The 18503-nt window shown below is 43.6% G+C and overlaps 3 protein-coding genes across 6 annotated transcripts in view; all 3 read right to left on the bottom strand.

Moving 5' to 3' along the window:
• Positions 1–25: 25 nt before the first annotated feature.
• Positions 26–3806, bottom strand: prozb (protein Z, vitamin K-dependent plasma glycoprotein b). Of its 4 annotated transcripts, none has more exons than XM_054735211.2 (8): positions 3655–3806; positions 3190–3353; positions 3093–3117; positions 1593–1814; positions 1387–1518; positions 1237–1307; positions 1017–1155; positions 26–937 (listed from the first exon to the last, which is right to left on the bottom strand). In XM_054735211.2, exons 1-8 carry the CDS (start codon positions 3719–3721, stop codon positions 150–152), a joined length of 1608 nt encoding a protein of 535 aa, XP_054591186.1. In that variant the 5' UTR covers positions 3722–3806; the 3' UTR covers positions 26–149. The 4 variants fall into 4 exon arrangements, with proteins under 4 accessions (XP_054591186.1, XP_015813397.1, XP_015813398.1 ...); XM_015957911.3 differs by having other exon boundaries at positions 1650–1814; XM_015957912.3 differs by having other exon boundaries at positions 3190–3356; positions 3655–3805.
• Positions 3807–4917: 1111 nt separating this feature from the next.
• f10 (coagulation factor X) lies at positions 4918–16998 on the bottom strand. The gene is made up of 21 exons (XM_070549804.1): positions 16839–16998; positions 15738–15901; positions 15129–15153; positions 14478–14591; positions 14132–14269; positions 13907–14022; positions 13658–13778; positions 12844–13452; positions 12680–12742; positions 12513–12591; positions 11586–11674; positions 10823–10917; positions 9967–10051; positions 9325–9485; positions 9186–9210; positions 8978–9091; positions 7849–7980; positions 7442–7722; positions 6664–6781; positions 6356–6543; positions 4918–5487 (listed from the first exon to the last, which is right to left on the bottom strand). Exons 1-21 carry the CDS (start codon positions 16897–16899, stop codon positions 5065–5067), a joined length of 3201 nt encoding a protein of 1066 aa, XP_070405905.1. The 5' UTR covers positions 16900–16998; the 3' UTR covers positions 4918–5064.
• A 728-nt stretch (positions 16999–17726) lies between these two features.
• The window catches only part of f7 (coagulation factor VII), a 6339-nt gene continuing 5562 nt past the window's right edge, over positions 17727–18503 (bottom strand). The window contains exon 8 of the mRNA XM_015957906.3: positions 17727–18436. Within this exon, the coding sequence (XP_015813392.1) occupies positions 17844–18436 (593 nt within the window). The 3' untranslated portion in view covers positions 17727–17843. The remainder of the gene's footprint in view (positions 18437–18503) is intronic.

Here is an 18503-nt window from a genome sequence, read left to right as displayed (position 1 = left end):
TTTTGGTTTCAATCAGAACTGAAACCAGAGTTTAAAGTATTTATTTATAAATCAGAACATTTTATTTCACAGTTTAACAACACACAAAAAAACACAACTTAAGACTGTCTGACGTCCCTGTAGGGGTGGCGAGACATGTGGGCGGGGCTTTAGTGGTCCTCAGGGTACTGGCTGATTTGGGGGGTCATGTGATCCTCTGCTATCTGCAGCCTCGGTCTGATCCAGCTCAGGTACCGAGACACCTTGGAGAACACCTGACCATCACAACCTCTGGATGATGTCATCAGCAGCCCAGTCAGGAATGCCGTTCCTTTCTCCACTGTAGCAACTGGCGACCCTGGCAACAAGCCATCACATAGCCTGCTGACCTCTGACCTCGACCAGACAGTACCATGCGACGGCTCGTCAGGACTTTTTGAAGTGCTGTTGAAGGGTTCTGCTCTAGTTGGAGTTCTGTCATGAGTCAGGTTCTGGATCCTGTTCTGTGTGTGTTCCTCAGGCCTTCTCGGGGCTCGATGGTTCCACAAAAGCCTGTTTATTTTAAAGGTGTTGTTCTGATTTGCTGATGGTTCTGTTTCATTCTGGGACAGAACCTTCTGAGGTCTGTTGGGGTTCTCTGAAGGTTCTTGTGGACCCATCATACAGAACATCTTATTGCTCAGTGGATGTGAGACTATCAGCGTTCTGCGACAGTCATCCAGAGTCATGTAGACCAGGTCCCTGTTCTGGCCACGCCTTCTGTCCATGACACCTGTCCTCCCAGAGTTCATCAGGATGTTTTCGCTGAAATCCTTGGTGGGCAAGCAGAGTTGAATGAGGGTGGGGCTAAATGTCAGGGGCGTGGTCAGCTCAAGGAGGGTGAGGTCATAGTCATTGTGACCGGAACGGAATCGGTCATGTAGGTACAGAGCTCTCACCGGGATGGGCTTCCTGTTGCCTAGGAGACAATGCATAAGCTAAGTAACTATTTTGTTATCTGTCTCCACACGGGGCCGGGTGTGGTAAACGTCTAATACCTGTAGTCACATAGAAGTGTGAAGGTTGGAGGTCAGATCCTGTGTTGAGGAACAGGCAGGAGGCGGTGGTCAGGATGGACCGCTGCCCCAACACCACCCCCCCACAGAGCTTCGTCCCTCTGTTGTTTATCACGGTCACCTGCATACGCAAAACAAACCAACCTATAGCCCTATTTATCATTCCTTTATTGTTACCTCTGATTGACCTGGAGCATTGTACCTGCCATGGGCAGTTTCCATGGCGACAGGCTGAAGCACTGGCATCAGAAAGCCTTCCACAGGGAAACTCCACTGTGGACACATAGAGGTGGTTACTCCAGAGGTTTCTGAGACCTGCTCTGGTAAACATGGTGTCAATGTGATGTCAAACCTTCAGGTAGACAGCTTCGCCCATCGCTCTGTAGTTTGAATCCTGATATGCATGAGCAGGTGAAGGAGCCGTAATCCGCTGTGCACAGCTGGTGACAAGCTTTTGGACCTTTGGTTGGACACTTGGACATTTCTGAGACAGGAGAAAGTGTTAGAATGACCTATGGGGTACAAACAGCTCCTGGCTCTGAGGATCCCTGAACACACCATGATGCCTAATCTTATAGGCCCCGCTTTTCCACTCAGCAGTGGGTTGGGTCAAACCTGGAGTGTGGGGTTTGTCCGGTGATGTTTTCCCTCCCAACTTTGGTGCTCCCAGTTCACAGATGGACCCATAGCTGGGGGCGGGGCAGGAGCAGGAGAACCCACCCACCTTATCGGTGCAGTTCCCCCCATTGAGGCAGGGGTTGGGTCTACACTGGTCCCCGTCTGAGATTCAAGAACAACAAGAAAAGAGTAAGAGAATTATGGATGAAAACATGGTGAGGTCAATCTGGTGTCAAACATCAAGTCAGTCATTAAAGTGTTTGTTATTTCAATAAAACTGCTGTGGTCTCTTAGCCTGGCAAACCATCCTACTTACGTTAATGAGTAAAATGCCACGAGTCATTGAACAGCCTAGTCATGGCGCGGAATCTATGACTGTCTTTTAAACTGATCTGCATGAAACTGTATAGTGCCAGGACCAATTGGAGCAATGGATATTCATGACATATTCACCTCTACAGATGTTGGTGAGTGGTGCAGGCCACCATGTACGATCAGAGAAGAATCAAGTCCATCCTTTTTCAAAATAAAGGACTTAAGCACCTCTATCTGCTCATGATTCAAAGAAAAGTCTTAATTGTCCAAAGTTGATGCAAAAGCCCTTTCAAATAAGCACTGTTCTGTAGCTGCCATCTTTGTAGGTTTTCTCTGTTGCAGCTCTAGCTTTAAGCTGACAAATGTAGAGGTGCTGCGACTGCAAGTCACACAACTCCTCAGTCCAATGGTAAACCTGTTAAGGTTACAATGGAGTGTGCCTAGACTGACGTGCATGGCAAAATAATTTTGTTACTGATTCGGTTGGTCTAGGTTATTGGTCTTTAGTATGAATGAAAGCTTTGTGAGTCGCTTTCTGATGAAGAAAAGTTCTGATGCTCATGTTTCAGGAAGTAGAAGTTAATCAGAGAATGGGATGGGAAACGACGGTATTTGGAGGCTTTCTTGCTGTTATTCATGACCTTTTTGATCAGCTTGCCTCTGATTGGCTAACAGCAACGTAACTTTTCTGTTGCTCTTCTTTCTTGGGTAAAAATTGGAACATTGATGATTTATCTCCTCAAACAACACACGCTTGAAGGAGTTCTGCCATGTTGTGGAGCTGCTAATGCTAACGGTTAGCTTCTGGAAGCCACTGCGTTTGCCCCGACACTAAATCAACACAGATTTGTTTAGAGCCATGATGGGTGAGAATGCAAATTGTCCAGTGTGACGTAGATGTGTGTGGCTTTTTCCCGACTTGTGTGTTTCCTCCTTTATTTCATTTCATCGGCTATCGAAGGAAGAAGGAGAAGACTATTTTCACATTCAGCCTGCATGTGAAATTCAGATTCATCAAGTCAGTTCGACTGAATTTCTGTGTAACTTCTAAAGATTTGTTTTATATTGAATATAAAAAAAGATTCATACTGACAAACTTTTTCATGTTTGAAGATAAAAACTCACCGACATAAACAGTCCAGAAGGCCACCTGCAGAAAATCAGACATTAAGAATCAGACTTTTTATATGTTCTCTGGAGTTGTCTCAGGTTTTAAACCTACTGTCTGGACGTGGTCTTCAAAGACCTCTCGTGCCTCCTCAAAATTACACCGCTCCTCCAGGCACTCCCTCTCCAGGTTCCCTTGGAGGATCTCCTCCACCAGGAACTGGTTGGCTCGCTTGGGCCTTAGGAATACCTTGTGAGCCTTAGGAGCCTGACGGAAGACTGCTAACACAAGAACCAGGAGAAGGTGGAACCTCCATTAGGAACAGAACCTCAGGGTAAGATTACACAGGCTTGTGTGACCGTCATCCACCATCTGAGACGATCGGTACAGCTGGGGTTGAAAGGTTAAAAGGCTCTGCTATGTTCTGGCAGTTTATTCAGAAACTGATTCTCAAATCTTTAGTTGATGATTATTCCACGCACATTGAAATGGAACAAAAATCAAATGTGTTTCTAAATGAAAATTTAAAAAAGTTTGTTTCTAGTTTGAAACATCAGAAGTCAGAGGTCAAGCTCTTACCTTCAGACTGGCTGAACACCTGAAGGAAACATCCGAGGAGAGCGAGTGTGAGCAGAGACGCTGACATGATGCTAACCACGACCTCACTGATCGCAGATCGCACTGCTGTGTGTGTGTGTGTGTGTGTGTGTGTGTGTGTGTGTGTGTGTGTGTGTGTGTGTGTGTGTGTGTGTGTGTGTGTGTGTGTGTGTGTGTGTGTGTGTGTGTGTGTGTGTGTGTGTGCGTGTTGGTGACACAGCCATTTAAGCAAACAGCAGGTCAACCAGCTGATTAAAGACTAGATAATAACCATTCTTGAAGCTCTACCAACACCAGATTGGTTCCATTTAGACATTTTTATTTTAATTCTGATAGAAGAAACTTGTTTTTATAAACACATCTGTTTCAGACTTTTGTCTTTAAACAGATGAATGAAACGAACATCGGTTCCAGGAGTGGACTCTGTCCTCTCAGCTCTCCAAAACAAGCAGCAGCTTCGACCTCTGGTACATTGTCTTTGTTTATTTCAGGTAAACTTGGAGGAACATCAATAAATAAACATCTGAGTCAGACGAGCAAAATTCTTCTTCATCTGCTCTTACTTCAATCCACAACAGCAACACTAAAACAGTCCAAATCATTCAATCCATCTTTGTTTTTATCATTTAATTATTTTATTTCATATTATTATTAATATCATTTTTATGAAAATCTGCTGCTGATGTCTGCAAATTTAAACATCTGTTTTCTAACAAAGGTTGTTTAAACAGCTATGTTCCCAAAACTTACTAAACTTTACTAAACTGATTTGGGATTCTCTTTACTGCTTTCGGATTGTAATTATTTGGTCTATGTGTGTGGGCTACATCTACCACCTTTCCACCCGAGACCGGCTTCATCTGACCCGAAATTTATTACACAGAAAATTTAAAGGCTCAGTCAAAAAAGAAAGAATCATTTTTAATTTGAAGACAGGGGAAAAAAAACTAATTTATTCCATAAGAAATGTGTTTATTTTGATCAAATTAATTAAATAACTTTACAAAAAACTCAACGTAAAAAGAAACATCAGAATTTTGCTTTTATTTCTCTCTGTTTCAGAGTCAACTCAAACATTCAACTTTGCCACTAAAATAAAAATACATGAAAACATTTTTAGACTTTTAAATGTTTTAGAAAGTTTGTCTGTTGCTGAAACACAAAGCCGAGAACATCAGAGAACAACAAAAAGTACTAAAGTAAAGTTTCTGCTGGACACATTTATTTAGTTTTACAAGATGATAATATTCTAGGTCTTTATGCTGCTTCATACAAACAAATAAAACATTGATATGGCCGAGCTAAGAGTCCTGAGGAACTCCATTAGCTCCAACTTCCCAAGCTAATAGTAGTAACTGTTTATAATCTGTTAGATTAGACCGACTTCAGCTGTTAAAGGTACAGCCTCTTGATACGCCCCTGTTGTCTCCTCTGCCGGCCGCCGCTGTTCTTGTTTGACATCATTCGTTCGATGCCGTCATGGATCCAGTTGATGTACTTGGACACCTGCGTGTAGACACCGTATTTGCCTTTACGCGCGCAACCTTCGCCCCAGCTTACAATCCCAGTGATGAAGTAGGTGCCACTGTAGCGCGTGACATGTGGCCCGCCGCTGTCGCCCTGACATGCGTCCTTAGCAACTGTGTCGTAGCCGGCGCAGAACATGCGTGATGTGATGCGTAGGCTGGTTGATTCCATACAGGTTTGTCGATCCACGTAAGGTACGGAGAGGCGCTGGAGAATGGTGGACGCCTGCCGACCTTCACCTAGACGTCCAAAACCGCTGACCAGACCATCCATCTGCTTCATCAACACCTGCAACCATGTTCATTAGGCCTGCTGAAGATTCTTTCACAGGTAGGTTATTAATACAGATGAGATCGAACTTCTTCTTTACATGTTCATGGAAAATATTCGGTTTTACACCTGAATGATCGACCTCGATGTTCTAAACATCTAACATCATTCCTAAAGTGATTCTGAATTTTAAACTTGAGTGGAACTGATCAGCGATGAACTGTGTTTTATAAACGAAGGAAAACTTCACTTATGCTTTAATTACATTTGCAGTGGTCTCTAGCAGGAATAAATACCATGCAAGTCATTCTCTGGTGGAATAAAGCTAGAGGAGAGACTCTGATTTCTTCTGATTGGCTAACAGGTATGTGACTACCACTGACTCCATTTGCTAATTTATCTTCACATAAAACACAGGCCTGGAGGAGTTCTGCTGTGTGGTGGCAATGCTAATGCTAACAGTTAGCTTCTACTACTTAAGACGTTCTCTGCTGTTTCCTGGACTAAACCAACAACAGCCTTCCTGTCGTGAGTCAAGATGGGTGAGTCCATGAATGTTTAGTAACAGAATGACGTAGAGCTTTGAGGAATTTCTAATCCTAGAGTTTCACTGTCTATTTTCTATCTGAAGCTAAGGCATGAGATTGGTGTAGGAGACTATTTTCATGTTCAGCCTGCATGGAAACCTCAGAGTAATTGATTATAATCAGAAATAATTACATTTTCAGTAACGATGACCTTTAAAGGCATGTTCCATCATTTTTCAACCATATTTTGAAGGAGAGCAGTCTCAAAGTGAGAACAGGAGCTAGGAGAGATTTCAGACAGAGGAGCAAAGTTTATCCACGAAACAACTCAAACATTTAAATTAAAAACAAACATTCACCTTCTCAGCAAAGTCGGGCTTTGGGAGGCAGGCTGGCAAGATGTACCTGGAGAACTTAATGGGTGTGGCCAGTTTAATGAGAGCTATGTCATTATGGTAGGTGGCGGGTCTGTAGTGTATGTGGCTAATGATGGTGTCCACCTGGTGTAGGGCTTCATTTCCATGGTCCACCAAGGTGTCAAACTCACCTGGAGACCCAGAAAGAACAAGGGACATTGTAAATTGACTGTAAACTAAACTACAAAGCTGGGCTATTGCTATTGGAGGTTAAATGATTTGTAAAATGCTTTGACTTGGTTTGGACCTACCAAGTCTGACAGACAGGTGAAATGATTGGTTCATACAATGGGCGGCAGTTAGGATGATGTATTCATTAAGGATTGTTCCTCCACAGAACCCTTGGTTGTCTTCATTCAGGAGGAGAGCCTAAGAAGAAGAAATCTGATAAAGTCATAAAACCACAGGTCAGCACTTAAGGCTCTGGGGTCTCATTTATCAAACATTGCGTAGAATCCTTACTAACATGGAGTAATTTTTTTTTGGGGGGGGGGGGGGGGGGGACAGGGGGGACATGTCCCCCCCACTTTTTCCAAAGTCAAGTTTTGACCCCTGCACTTTTTACCATTCAAAGACAATATCACCGGTACACTATATTGAATTGACGCTGGTTGAGCTCTAGGACCAAGCAGAAAACAACCGTTTTAGTTGAAGCCTGTTTCCCATTAGAACATACGAACGTAGAACATGTAAAGATACACCCCCACCCCCGTGTCCCCCCCACTTCTAAATTGAAAATTACGTCCATGCTTACTAAAATGCACAAAGCGGTACAAGTGACAATACTGCAGGATTTAATAATTTTATCCTTCTTAGCAGCAGCACTGCAGGTGCTCTCCATGTCCAACATGTGTGTAAGCCAGATCCTTAGTCAACTTAAAGTTGCGCACATTTTTCTACTAAGTTTTCTTTTATAAATCCCAAAGTTTGCGTGGAAAGTTGCTTACGCAGTTTTCTGACCCCGTTTTGTGCGTAAGCAAGCTCGATAAATGAGATCCCTGATCTAGAACCCGTGAGGTCCTGGATTACCTGCCATGGACATTCTCCTGGTGGACAGTCCTCTCCGTTGACAATCCGCATGTGCGTTGCCCTTTGAGGGAGAATCTCTTTTTCAAAAACGGTCTCCTGGACCCGAGTCTGACCACTGGTGTTGCTTGGTGAAAACAGGTCAGTACTGTTGGGGACCACCTGGACCAACTGATTATCTATGGAGTTTCCATTTGTGACGTTCTTCTCTGTAGTGTTCTCTCGCTCGTATCTGAACAGTGTCCGGGTAGAACCAGAGATGATGGCGCCACACTTAAAAGGTTCTGAAAGAGATTGAAAAAGGGAGCAGGGTTGATATGTTGCAATGTTTATCCTAAACGTCATTCCCAGAGTCTTGCTTTGGTTTTTTGGACAAACTTGACATTTTGGAAGACCTGAGTTTCTCTTACCATTGGAGTGGCAGGACTTGTCATCTGATGCCAGAAAGTATCCATCTGCACAGGAGCAACGGATGTTTCCTCCGTCAACTCTACAAAAGTGGTCACAGCCACCATTTTTGCTCTCACAGAGCAAAGGAATGACTGCAAAGATACAAAACCAGCATCAGGACTGGATTTACTCACCTCCTATAGAAGCACAGCTACTCCAGTTACCCACAAACTAAATGTTCTTTAAACCTAAACAATTAACCCTTTGATGCATGAATTATGAAATCTTCAACCATGATTTTTTAAACAATTGTTTTCATTCATTTTTAGGTGCAGATGAAACAAATTTCAACAAATATCTTTTGTAATGTTCTGTTAATTTACAAATAATTTATTACATGTCCACCTCAGTGTACAGCGTGCATTCTGAACATGAAATATGTTGGCTTGACTTACTGAAGTCCAGATGGAGGGGCTCAAGTGCAATAAAGTCTTCAACAGCTGTGCTTAATAGCAAAAATAAATAAATAACAATTTTGAATACCTGTCCACTGTAGTGACCATTATGCATCAAAGGGTTAAAAAAATAAAATGTCTCTGACTTGTGTTTCAGACTGCAGGAGTCGAACCCTGCTGGTCATTAGTCATTCACATTGATTTCTGTCCTGAGTTTGATCCAAAGCTAGAACCAGTGGAAACATCTTTTACAACATGGAGCATCAAAACTCTGAATTTCCAGGAATCCTCATGTTTTTAAATCAGATCACTTTACTAAACTCAGAACCACCACCTGGCCTCAACAAAGGCCTCCCAAAACAGAAGAAACCTCCAGGAACAAGCTGGACACCAGGGGTGGGTTCATCCATCCATTTGTGCATTTCTTGATCGTACTCGAGGGTTCAGATGAACCAGAAAATCCAGAGCCTTTCAGTTCAGCTGCTTCTCTCGCTGTTAAAATTAGGTTCTGACCTGTTGATCCATTTCTCCTCCATCCAACCATCACTCACAAACCAAAACTCCTTCTTTGGAGGCAGAGATTACTCCCAACCCAGAGGAGCAGAGTCATAACCATTCATTTAAACTTGGAGAATCTGAGTCAACAGACTAATTTTAAAAAGCTGAGCGTCCAGTATGGGTCTGGTTTTTGTACCGATTTCACAGTTGAAGCCCTTGTATCCCTCTGGACAGTAGCAGGAGTAGCTTCCTATCCCATCTTTGCATTGTCCTCCATGAGCACATGGGGCTGAGTGGCAGGCATCTCCATCTGCAGGAAGATCAGGACTACTTCAGTCAGGCATTTTCTCCTGATGGTTTAAATGAACTGTTTCAATCAGATCGTGTTCTAGGAGATCTCTCACCGACATAAACAGCCCAGAACTCATTCTGAAAAGACACAAACAGAACATGAAATCCAGATGTTTTAGTCAGAAGAGGAGGTATGACCCTGAGTTCATTTTTTGATTTATGGTTGTTCAGCGTTGGTGATTAAAAACTCACTGTTTTCTCAACATTTTCAAAGATCTCCCTCGCCTCCTCAAAGCTACAGCGCTCCTCATTGCACTCTCTCTCCTGGTTTCCCTGTTTTACCTCCTCCAGAAAGCTATTGGCCCGCCTGTGCCGGGTCAGAACCTCGCTGGCCTTCTGGCTGTTCAGGAAAACTGTTGATGGAAAAGGGCTCATGTAAGAGTTCTGGTTTGGTTTGTTCCCTGCTGAAGACATAAGCTGGTGTTGGACTTCCAGGATTTCAGGGTTGTTTTTCTTCTAGTTGGTACCAACTTTTCAGAGGTGGTTCTCAAGCAGATCATCTCAAAGGTTCAGGAGAAATTCAACAGTTTATCAAAAAATATAAAAAAATTAAACACAGCAAGAAAACTAGTCAGAGCAAAAAAAAAAAAACATTACACTATATCATCCACAATGACCCTCATCATAAGGTCAAGGGTCACCTTCTGCCAATCAACAGCCCCCATCCCTCCACCCTCTGCTGAATCCACCCTTTCATGTTTCTTCTTGTTTTCTGTTAGAGCCCCCCAAAACACACACACACACACACACACACACACACACACACACACACACACACACACACACACACACACACACACACACACACACACACACACACACAATTATACGTACCATGAGCAGCAGCAGAGTGAAGCAGCAGGAGGACCAGGGACGGTCTCAGACACCAGAACATGGTCCCAGCTGGATGTGAGCTCGGCTAGAGAATCCTCTGTAAGTTGAGGTGAAGCAATAAATGTGAGGAGGCGAGGGGGAGGCCGTGAGGCCAACGACCTGAGCTGGGGGAGGAAGGTTTGGGTCTGGGCGGGCTTTATCCCTCACATCTGGCATCTATCACAGCTGTAGGACTAACTCCAACTCCCACAGTTCTTTGCTTCAGGAAAGCTCTAGACTGGACACTTAGGAAGCCTTAAAAGTCATGCATTTATTTTGGTAAACCTACAAACTTAATAGTGGAAATTTACCAGGTATGAAGCTTCTGTTCGTGATTTATTTTATAGGTCAGTTACCAAAAAATCTTTATAGCACATCTAAACCAGCCTCTCCATTATCTACTGGTTTTATTTCCTGTCTCTGTTTTCTGGTCCATAAACATGATTATGAAGTTGTTTGCATAAAATCATTCTCACAATGTAATCTCTGCAGCTTAAAGAAGAAATCTGGATTTTTTTTATCAGAGGGCACCAACGAGAGGGGGGGGGGGGGGGATTATATTGCAATACAAATCTTTTAATAATAATATTAATAATAATGCATTGAACTCATATAGCGCTTTTCTAGACACCCAAAGATGCTTTCACGTACTCTCACATTCACGCACTGCTAGTGATGGTAAGCTACTTGTAGCCACAGCCGCCCTGGGGAGGTCTGACAGAGGCGAGGCTGCCATTTGGCGCCGTCGGCCCCTCTGACCACCACTAACACAGGCAAGTTGGGTGAAGTGTCTTGCCCAAGGACAACAGCAGGATACCCCTGGCGGGAGCTGGAATCGAACCCATGACCCTCCGATCAGGAGGCCACCCGCTCTATCACCTGAGCTACTGCTGCCCCAGCAGTTATGGGTTTCTAAAAAAATGGGGGGGGGGGTTCCAAACGGTTACCTTAATCCTTGACATTTGAGATATCTTCCAGCCATTTCAGGGCTCTGTCACTTTAAGAAAAATAAGCTGTTTCTGGCCACACCCACCAATCCCTGACTCAGGCTGCTATAAGCTGAGAAGCTCAGATAATTGGGTGGGGGTCAAACTCAAATTCACAATGGTCCAAAATGAAAAGCCGGGATGAAGCTCAATAGTAGAACTTATACAAATGTGCACATTTTCCTTCATAACCAGATATGTATTTTTGAACCTTTTCATCTGGAAACCAACTTGCTTTTGCATAAACACTGAATCTGCAACTAGAAACAAAACATACATTAGTGGTTTCCAATACTTGTTATGTCTCAGGTTTTTTCTTATTCATTCCTTAAAATGTGTATTTATTCTGTATTTTAGAATTTTTTTTACTTTTGCATATTTTGAGTCTTAAGTATTTATGTTTTCTTGTTATTTACTCTTTAATCTTGTTTTACTCTCCTTTTTGCTTCTGTAATGAATGTTATTGCTGCTGTGACACCAAACTTCCCTCAAAGGGACAATAATGGGATCTATTTCTATTATATCTGTAGCCTTTCAAGGTCAATGAAAATCCAATATCTCAGCTACTAAAATCCATGCCTTCAAGCCAGATACCTGAAATCTCATCATAGAATATTTGGGGTGAGGCTATGAGCTGTGAGCACATAGGTATGTGCTGCTGAACATGGAGAGCATTTGAGCAGCTGGAGCATGGAGTTGGGTGTCAGGAAAGAGAGATAACTGTGCAGCAGCCACAGAGTCAGACTCTGAGTGTGTCACCCCACTGGAGTTTAATCAGCTCCGTCTGGAGGTTGGTTGGTGCACTTTCCACTCCAGCTGTGAACAGATTACTGAGCAGTTAGAATCTCAATTTCTGGGCTTCAAAGTCAGCAAATCGCTGTGTAAGAGGAGTATTTTCAGTTTTTCTGAGGAGGGTAATGCTGCAGATGCAGAGACTGGTAGCACGGATGCTAGTGACTGTAAACAGAAAAAGAGTGGGTGCTTTGGACTGTCACACTAATGCAGCAGAGCACTATGGGATTTGTAGTCGTTGCAGCAAATGAGCCGTCGGGCTAGTTCTAATACATATCTGATATATGTGGGCTAAATATAAATATACCACAGGATTTTGGATAGAATTTTATGTTTATTGATTTTATTCTGATCTTTTTTTTTTTACATATTTTTTTCTTTGAATGGAATAAAGAATGAAAAAAAAAAACACCGGTGCCAACTAGCTAACTAGCTACCTAGCTGCTGGGGCGACAGGAAACAAATGGAGAGGAATAGCTAAGTCCGATGGGTTCTGGAAGCTCATGTAGAGGGTTTTTTTCAGGATTATTGGTGGTACTAAGCTTCGGTCATTTTCAAGCTTAAAATAATGCTCGCAGTTTATTGTAAAAAAAGCAACATTGGTGCCAGCAAGCTAATTAGTTAGTTAGCTACATCTCGTTTTATTAGCTAATTTAATGGCTGCATCACCTTCAGCTGTCAACAAGTTCACACAATTCATCTCCAAACACTTTATCATCAACATATTACCTTCTTTTTACTCCTTTTCGGTGTGAAGGTCCATTAAAGGTCTTGTCATTCCCTGAATTTAAATGGCAAAGCTGGTTCACTGAAGACAAAGACAATACATTTTTACCGCCAATTTTAACCCAATATGCTGGGTCGTATTGTTTGACCCAATGGTGGGTTAAACTGACCCAACCAGATGATTTTTAGCACCAACCCAGCAGTTGGGTTGGCCAAAAACCCAACTGTTTTTACTGTGGTTGGAAGAACGACTCAGCCACCTGGTTCTGATCATTTCTCATCTGGACTTTAATGATTAAACTTGTACAGATCAAGAGGACTCGGTTCTTCTCCTAGACTGGTGTTTGCTCCAACAGCAGCTGCATCTTCAGGGTGGGCCAGTTCTTCGTGGTGGTCTCCACCCAGTCCAAGAACTTAGCCACATTTGTGTACACCCCATAATACCCTGGGCGTGAGCAGCCACGCCCCCAGCCGACCACGCCCGTCAAGAAGTGCGTGGAGCCATACTGCGTCACCAGCGGGCTACCGTCGTCACCGCGGCAGCTCTCCTGCTGACCCTCCAGATATCCAGCACACAGCATGTTGGACGTGAAGTTAAACTGGGCCCTCTGGGAGCACTGGGAGTTCTGGAGGATAGGGACCTCCATTCTACGGAGAACCGGAGAGATGTGAGCGCCTAACGTGGGCTTGACGTTTCCCCCGGAGGTTCTTCTGCCCCATCCAGACACAGTGTGGTACCGAAGCAGCAGGAGCTCCCGCTCAGAGAAGTCTTTGGTGGGAAGGCAGATGGGAAGGGCGAATCTGTTCACCGACACGGGTTGGTTCAACCGCAGCAGAGCGATGTCGCTGTCTCCGGTCTTCAGGTTGTAGCTGTGATGAGGAATCACCATGGAAACGGGAATCTTCTGCTCCATGCTGTCTTCCACTTCCAGGTTATATTCACCTGGTTTGTTGCAAAAAATGATAAAACATGTTTTCAAAAGACTATTTTGAAAAAGTTTTTAAGTGAGATCAAGTCCCAGTTAGTTTGGAAAAGAAAACCAGTGTTCGCCACATTTACCCACTGAATTAACTAGACTAACAACAAGTTATGAGAAACCTTTAAAAAAATAAAAACAAACATATGCATCTCCAACTGAGTGTTATACCTGCCACCACCGTCAGGTTCTGGGTGTTGTTGCCAAGGAGACAGTGGGCAGCTGTGATGACCCAGTCTTGGTGGATCAGAACTCCTCCACAGTGACTTTCTCCATTTAACTGGATCAGAACCTTTGTTAGAACATGGATGAGAACATGGATCTGTTAGAAGCACCACCCTGACTTGTCCCGGTCTGGTTCTGGATGCACCTGTAGGGGGCGCTAGCAGCAGGTGACAGGGGCACCAGGTGAGCTGTTACCTGCCAGGGACACTCTCCTTTGGGGCAGTGAGAAGCTCCCACCATTCGGGTGTGGACCACAGCGCTCTGGTTGAGTCCGTTTTGTTCCGGGACGAGCTGACCACATGGAAACTGGACTGGAGCAGAACCAACAGAACATCAGAGATGGGTCTCTTGATTACAGACAAACTTATCAGCTGGTCTTCACTACATGATGTAGAGAAGGTGTGTTTGGATGTTCATCACCTCTGGCGATGCACTGTCGACCATCATCCCCCAGCTGGTACCCTTCAGCACACGAACACCTCCGTCTGCCTCCAGAACCATCACAGAACTGCTGACAGAGTCCGTTCTGATAGACACACCCGAGGGAATCCTCAAACACTGAAGTCAACACATCTTTATTAATTACTGGTGCTTTAGAATTTAAACCTTTATTATTGATTGGTTTGAAATGTTATTAACAATTTCTTCATGGATCCTTTTTTTACAGTTTTGTTTAAATTATTTATGTTTTAAACTAACCGTGAAATGATTTAATAAAGAAGTAAGTTTAGTAAAGTCAGTGATCGGTTCACATCACTGTTATTACCCATCTGACAGTGTCGTCCCTCAAATCCTTCTGGACACAGACACTCATAAGACTTGTCCACAGAGAGACACGTCCCGTTGTTCTTACAGGGGTTCACCTGGCAGGGGTCACGACCTGGAAGCAGACTACTCTTTAGAGTCATTCAGTTCGTTCAGGAATCAAGTCTGAGATACCAAAAGGGTCAAAGAACTGGAGAAAACTGCAGGCGTGACAGATTCACCGATGAACCAGAATGGAATGTGGTTCTGTTAGCCGTCAGAAGTTCTCGGATCTGACCCAAACACGAACGGATAAAGCTTCTGTTCTACACATCTGGATGTGTGTAAATTTCCTGTTCATGGGAAATAAAACTTAAAAGAATAAGGAATTTTATTTTACGCTTCAAGATACAAACTACAAGATGGTTTGCAAGCATAATTAAAAATAATAATAAAAGATGAGGTCACACAAAAGCCAGCCTGAACAGGTGAGTCTTCAGCTGCTTTTTAAAGGAGACCACTGAGTCCACTGATCTCAGGCTCAGGGGAAGAGAGGTCCAGAGTCTGGGGGCCACAGCAGCAAATGATCTGTCACCTTTGGTTTTTAGCCTGGTGCTGCACAACCAGTAAATTACCTGTTATTTGAAGACAACAGAAAAAATCCTGTTCTCACCTTCATACTGCTCCCAGAACACCCTCTGAAAAAATAAAACACATATTTACAGTATACTGGATTATAGTATTTATCTTTTTGATACAGGAAAATAACAAAGCTGTTGTAGACAGCTCAGAATCAGCCTCAGTTTGGAGAATGTAGTATTTAGAACTTCATCCACTAACGAACTAGTCTGACCAGACATAAACCAAACATGTTAAATCAAATCCAAACATGTTTATGTTTATTCATTTAGCAGACGCTTTTATCCAAAGCAACCTACAATTGATAACCTGCTATAGGGCATGTTGTGATCTGTGGGGGAAACCGGAGTACCCGGAGGAAACCCACGCATGCATGGGGAGAACACGCAACTCCACGCAGAAAGGCCGCAGCCGAGCTGAGTTTCGAACTTGCAACCTTCGTGCTGCGAGGCAACAGTGCTAACCACTGCGCCACCATGCAGCCAAAACATCTGGTTATTTAGCAAAGCTTTACATTGTTTAGCATCTCTTTATTAAACTTCTATGATTCTGAGATATTAGGTAGTTTGAGATGCCATGAATTAATTTTGGGTATGGACCCAGTTAGACCAGCCTTAATAGCTCAGTGTTGGGTGCAGCGGACCGTTTTGTCATCGTTTTCAAAGACTTCTCGAGCCTCTTCGTAGTTGCAGATCTCCTCGATGCATTCCCTCTCCAGGTTCCCCTGCTTGAGTTCCTCCAGGAACCCGCTGTTTGCTCTGCGCCATCTCCTCAGAACTGCGTCCGCTTCCTGCTTTTTTACAAACACTAAAGAGGAAACAGCTGTCAGCGGTGGGTAGAGCAGCCAGAGTAGTACTTAATTATATTTTAACTCAAAGAGAAGTCAAATGTTCTCAAGTAAGAGTAAAATATATTTGGTAAAAAACCTACAGAAGTACTGAGTAACTGATTCAATTTGTTACAATTATTTAATCAGATTGATAAATTTATATTCATATTTCTGCCGCATTTCTGGTTAAAACCTGCTGGATCTTCATTCAGTCAAGTAACTTGTGGTGATAGAGTAACTACCGACTTTACTCAAGTAAGAGTAAAAATACCCCCCAACATGTAAAAGTAACAAGTACAATTCAGTAAAACTACAAATATTATATATTTTTTAATATTTGCACCCTTTGTAGCATCTCAGTCAACATTTAACTGAATGTTTGTAATTTACTGAGCTCTACAAAATAACTTTTGCAGGAATATTCTGGGATGTTTGTAATCAAAGTCAGTGATGTCAAGCAGAGTTTATGAGAGGAAAAAAAATCTGGAGATTCTAAATGTCTGACCTGGATATCTAAAACTCCTGGCGACTGTGGGAAATGATCTGAATTTGACATAAGGCCTTCTAGAGTCCTAGGACCTCCAAGGCACTTCACAACACAGTCATTTGCACACACACACACACACACACACACACAGAGGTGAGGCTGCCGAGCACAAGCCACACCGGTCCCTCCAACCACCACCAGGCAAAGAGGTAGCTGCCTTGCCAAAGGACACAAAAACAGCGACAGACTGAGTCGTGCTCGAACCTGCAACCTTCCTATTACAGGGTGGACACTTAACTCCTCTGCCACCAGTGCCACCAACAAGCAAAGATGTAAGCAACATTTCTACAAAGGAAACATTTGGCTAGTTTTGTTTACTGGTCAAGAACACACGAATATGAAACATAAAACGTTTTGGAGCATCTGACCTGCAGCAGCAGCAAAACCCAAAAGCAGACTCAGGCAGCAGATCCTCAACAGCGTGGTCATAATGTTCAGAGTCAGAGACACACAGAACTGGAATCAGAATCAGGAGGAACATGGATTTTTAGTCCCCACCTCCTGTAAACAAACCTCTGAAGAACTTTGCTCACGTCCTCTCCCAGTGTTCGTGTGGATGTCCCCAGGTCCAGTGGTGGTTCTAAACTGGCCTGTGTGTGAGGAGTCATGTGATGGGCTGGTTACCTGACCAGGTGTAGCTAAGTGCTATATATATATATATATATATATATATATATATATATATATATATATATATGTTTATGTGCTTAGCAGACGCTAAAGCGACTTACAGTTTTTTTTAACCTATAGGGCATGTTGTGATCTGTGGGGGAAACCGGAGAAAACCCACGCATGCATGGGGAGAACACGCAACTCCACGCAGAAAGGCCGCAGCCGAGTTTCGAACCTGCAACCTTCGTGTTGCGAGGCAACAGTGCTAACCACTGCGCCACCATGCAGCCATGTGGACAGATTTAAACAGGAACAGGACTAAAGGGTCTGCTGCTATGTCTAACCTGACTACTAGATGTCACTGTTTGTCACGCTGGACGTTTCTAAACGTTTCTAAATTATGTTGCTGGTTCACCGAAAACTTTGCAATCGCAAAAACTGGATTTCATATGCTACACTTTGTGCTTTGGTGCATTTTAATAAAATATCCAGTAAAGCACCCGGTACCGAAATAGTCACTTCCATACAAATACCTGCATGTGAGAAATGATTTACTGCAGCAGAACAAGAGAAAACAAAGCTCTTCATTCTTTGGTTTCTTTTTTAAGAGATTACCAGGATAAGACTGAAACTCAGACCATACGTTTTTTTGAACATAGCTTTTATTTAATTAGTGTTTCTGTCATTATTGTCAGTTTTTCTTTGCTGTAAAACGTCCTTATTCAGTTACGGTAACTTAGTCTAAGGGATGCCAGCTTCCCTCAGGTGGTTAGGTTTCCTAGTGCAGCCTCAGAGGTGTTTTTAGGGAGCTCTGGTGTCACTGTTTGGTTGTGGATCCACTCCAGGTAGTTGGACACTCGGGTGTAGATACCGTAGTTACCCGGTCGAGCGCAGCCCTTCCCCCAGCTGACAATACCAAGAAGAAAAACTGTTTTCTTGTACTTGGTCACCAGGGGTCCCCCGCTGTCGCCCTTACACGAGTCTGTCCGACCATCCAGGTATCCGGCACAGAACATGTTCTTGGTGAGCTCCACTCCGCTTTGATCTATACAGGTCTGTGTTCGTATCCGAGGTACTTTGGTGCGTCTGAGGAGAGCTGAGGTGGGCCCGTTCTCGCTGCGCTTCCCCCAGCCGCTCACCGTGTGCAGGTCGATCGCCCACAACTCACGTCCTGCCAGTGATCGTGTGGGCAGGCAGACTGGGACCACATGCGGAGAGTAGACTAATGGAGATGCTAACCGGAGGAGGGCAATATCATTGTCAACAGTACTCATCACATAGTTCTCGTGCATGATGATCTGAGTGACTTGGACCAGCTGCTCTGTGGATTCATTAACGTTTATGTTGTGTTCACCTGTAAACACCAAAGGAAACACAAGAAGGAGCTTCTCAGAACATCTGACTTTTAAATACTTTAGCCA

The sequence above is a fragment of the Nothobranchius furzeri genome, chromosome 3 (assembly GCF_043380555.1).
Source record: "Nothobranchius furzeri strain GRZ-AD chromosome 3, NfurGRZ-RIMD1, whole genome shotgun sequence".
Taxonomy (NCBI): Eukaryota; Metazoa; Chordata; class Actinopteri; order Cyprinodontiformes; family Nothobranchiidae; genus Nothobranchius; species Nothobranchius furzeri.
The sequence above is the reverse complement of the archived record's forward strand: the minus strand, read 5'-3'. Positions and strand labels throughout refer to the sequence as shown.

Excerpts from the sequence above, each read along its gene's own strand:
- prozb (XM_015957912.3), bottom strand. The coding sequence starts at position 3,721 with ATGTCAGCGTCTCTGCTCACACTCGCTCTCCTCGGATGTTTCCTTCAG. Across the intron at positions 3,118-3,189 it reads TTGAAGACCACGTCCAGACA|GTGGCCTTCTGGACTGTTTA; the intron begins GTAGGTTTAAAA and ends GATTTTCTGCAG. Across the intron at positions 938-1,016 it reads ACACTTCTATGTGACTACAG|GCAACAGGAAGCCCATCCCG; the intron begins GTATTAGACGTT and ends ATTGTCTCCTAG.
- f10 (XM_070549804.1), bottom strand. The coding sequence starts at position 16,899 with ATGACCACGCTGTTGAGGATCTGCTGCCTGAGTCTGCTTTTGGGTTTT. Across the intron at positions 13,453-13,657 it reads GAACCTGACGGTGGTGGCAG|GTGAATATAACCTGGAAGTG; the intron begins GTATAACACTCA and ends GCAACAAACCAG. Across the intron at positions 9,092-9,185 it reads GTTCTGGGCTGTTTATGTCG|ATGGAGATGCCTGCCACTCA; the intron begins GTGAGAGATCTC and ends ATCTTCCTGCAG.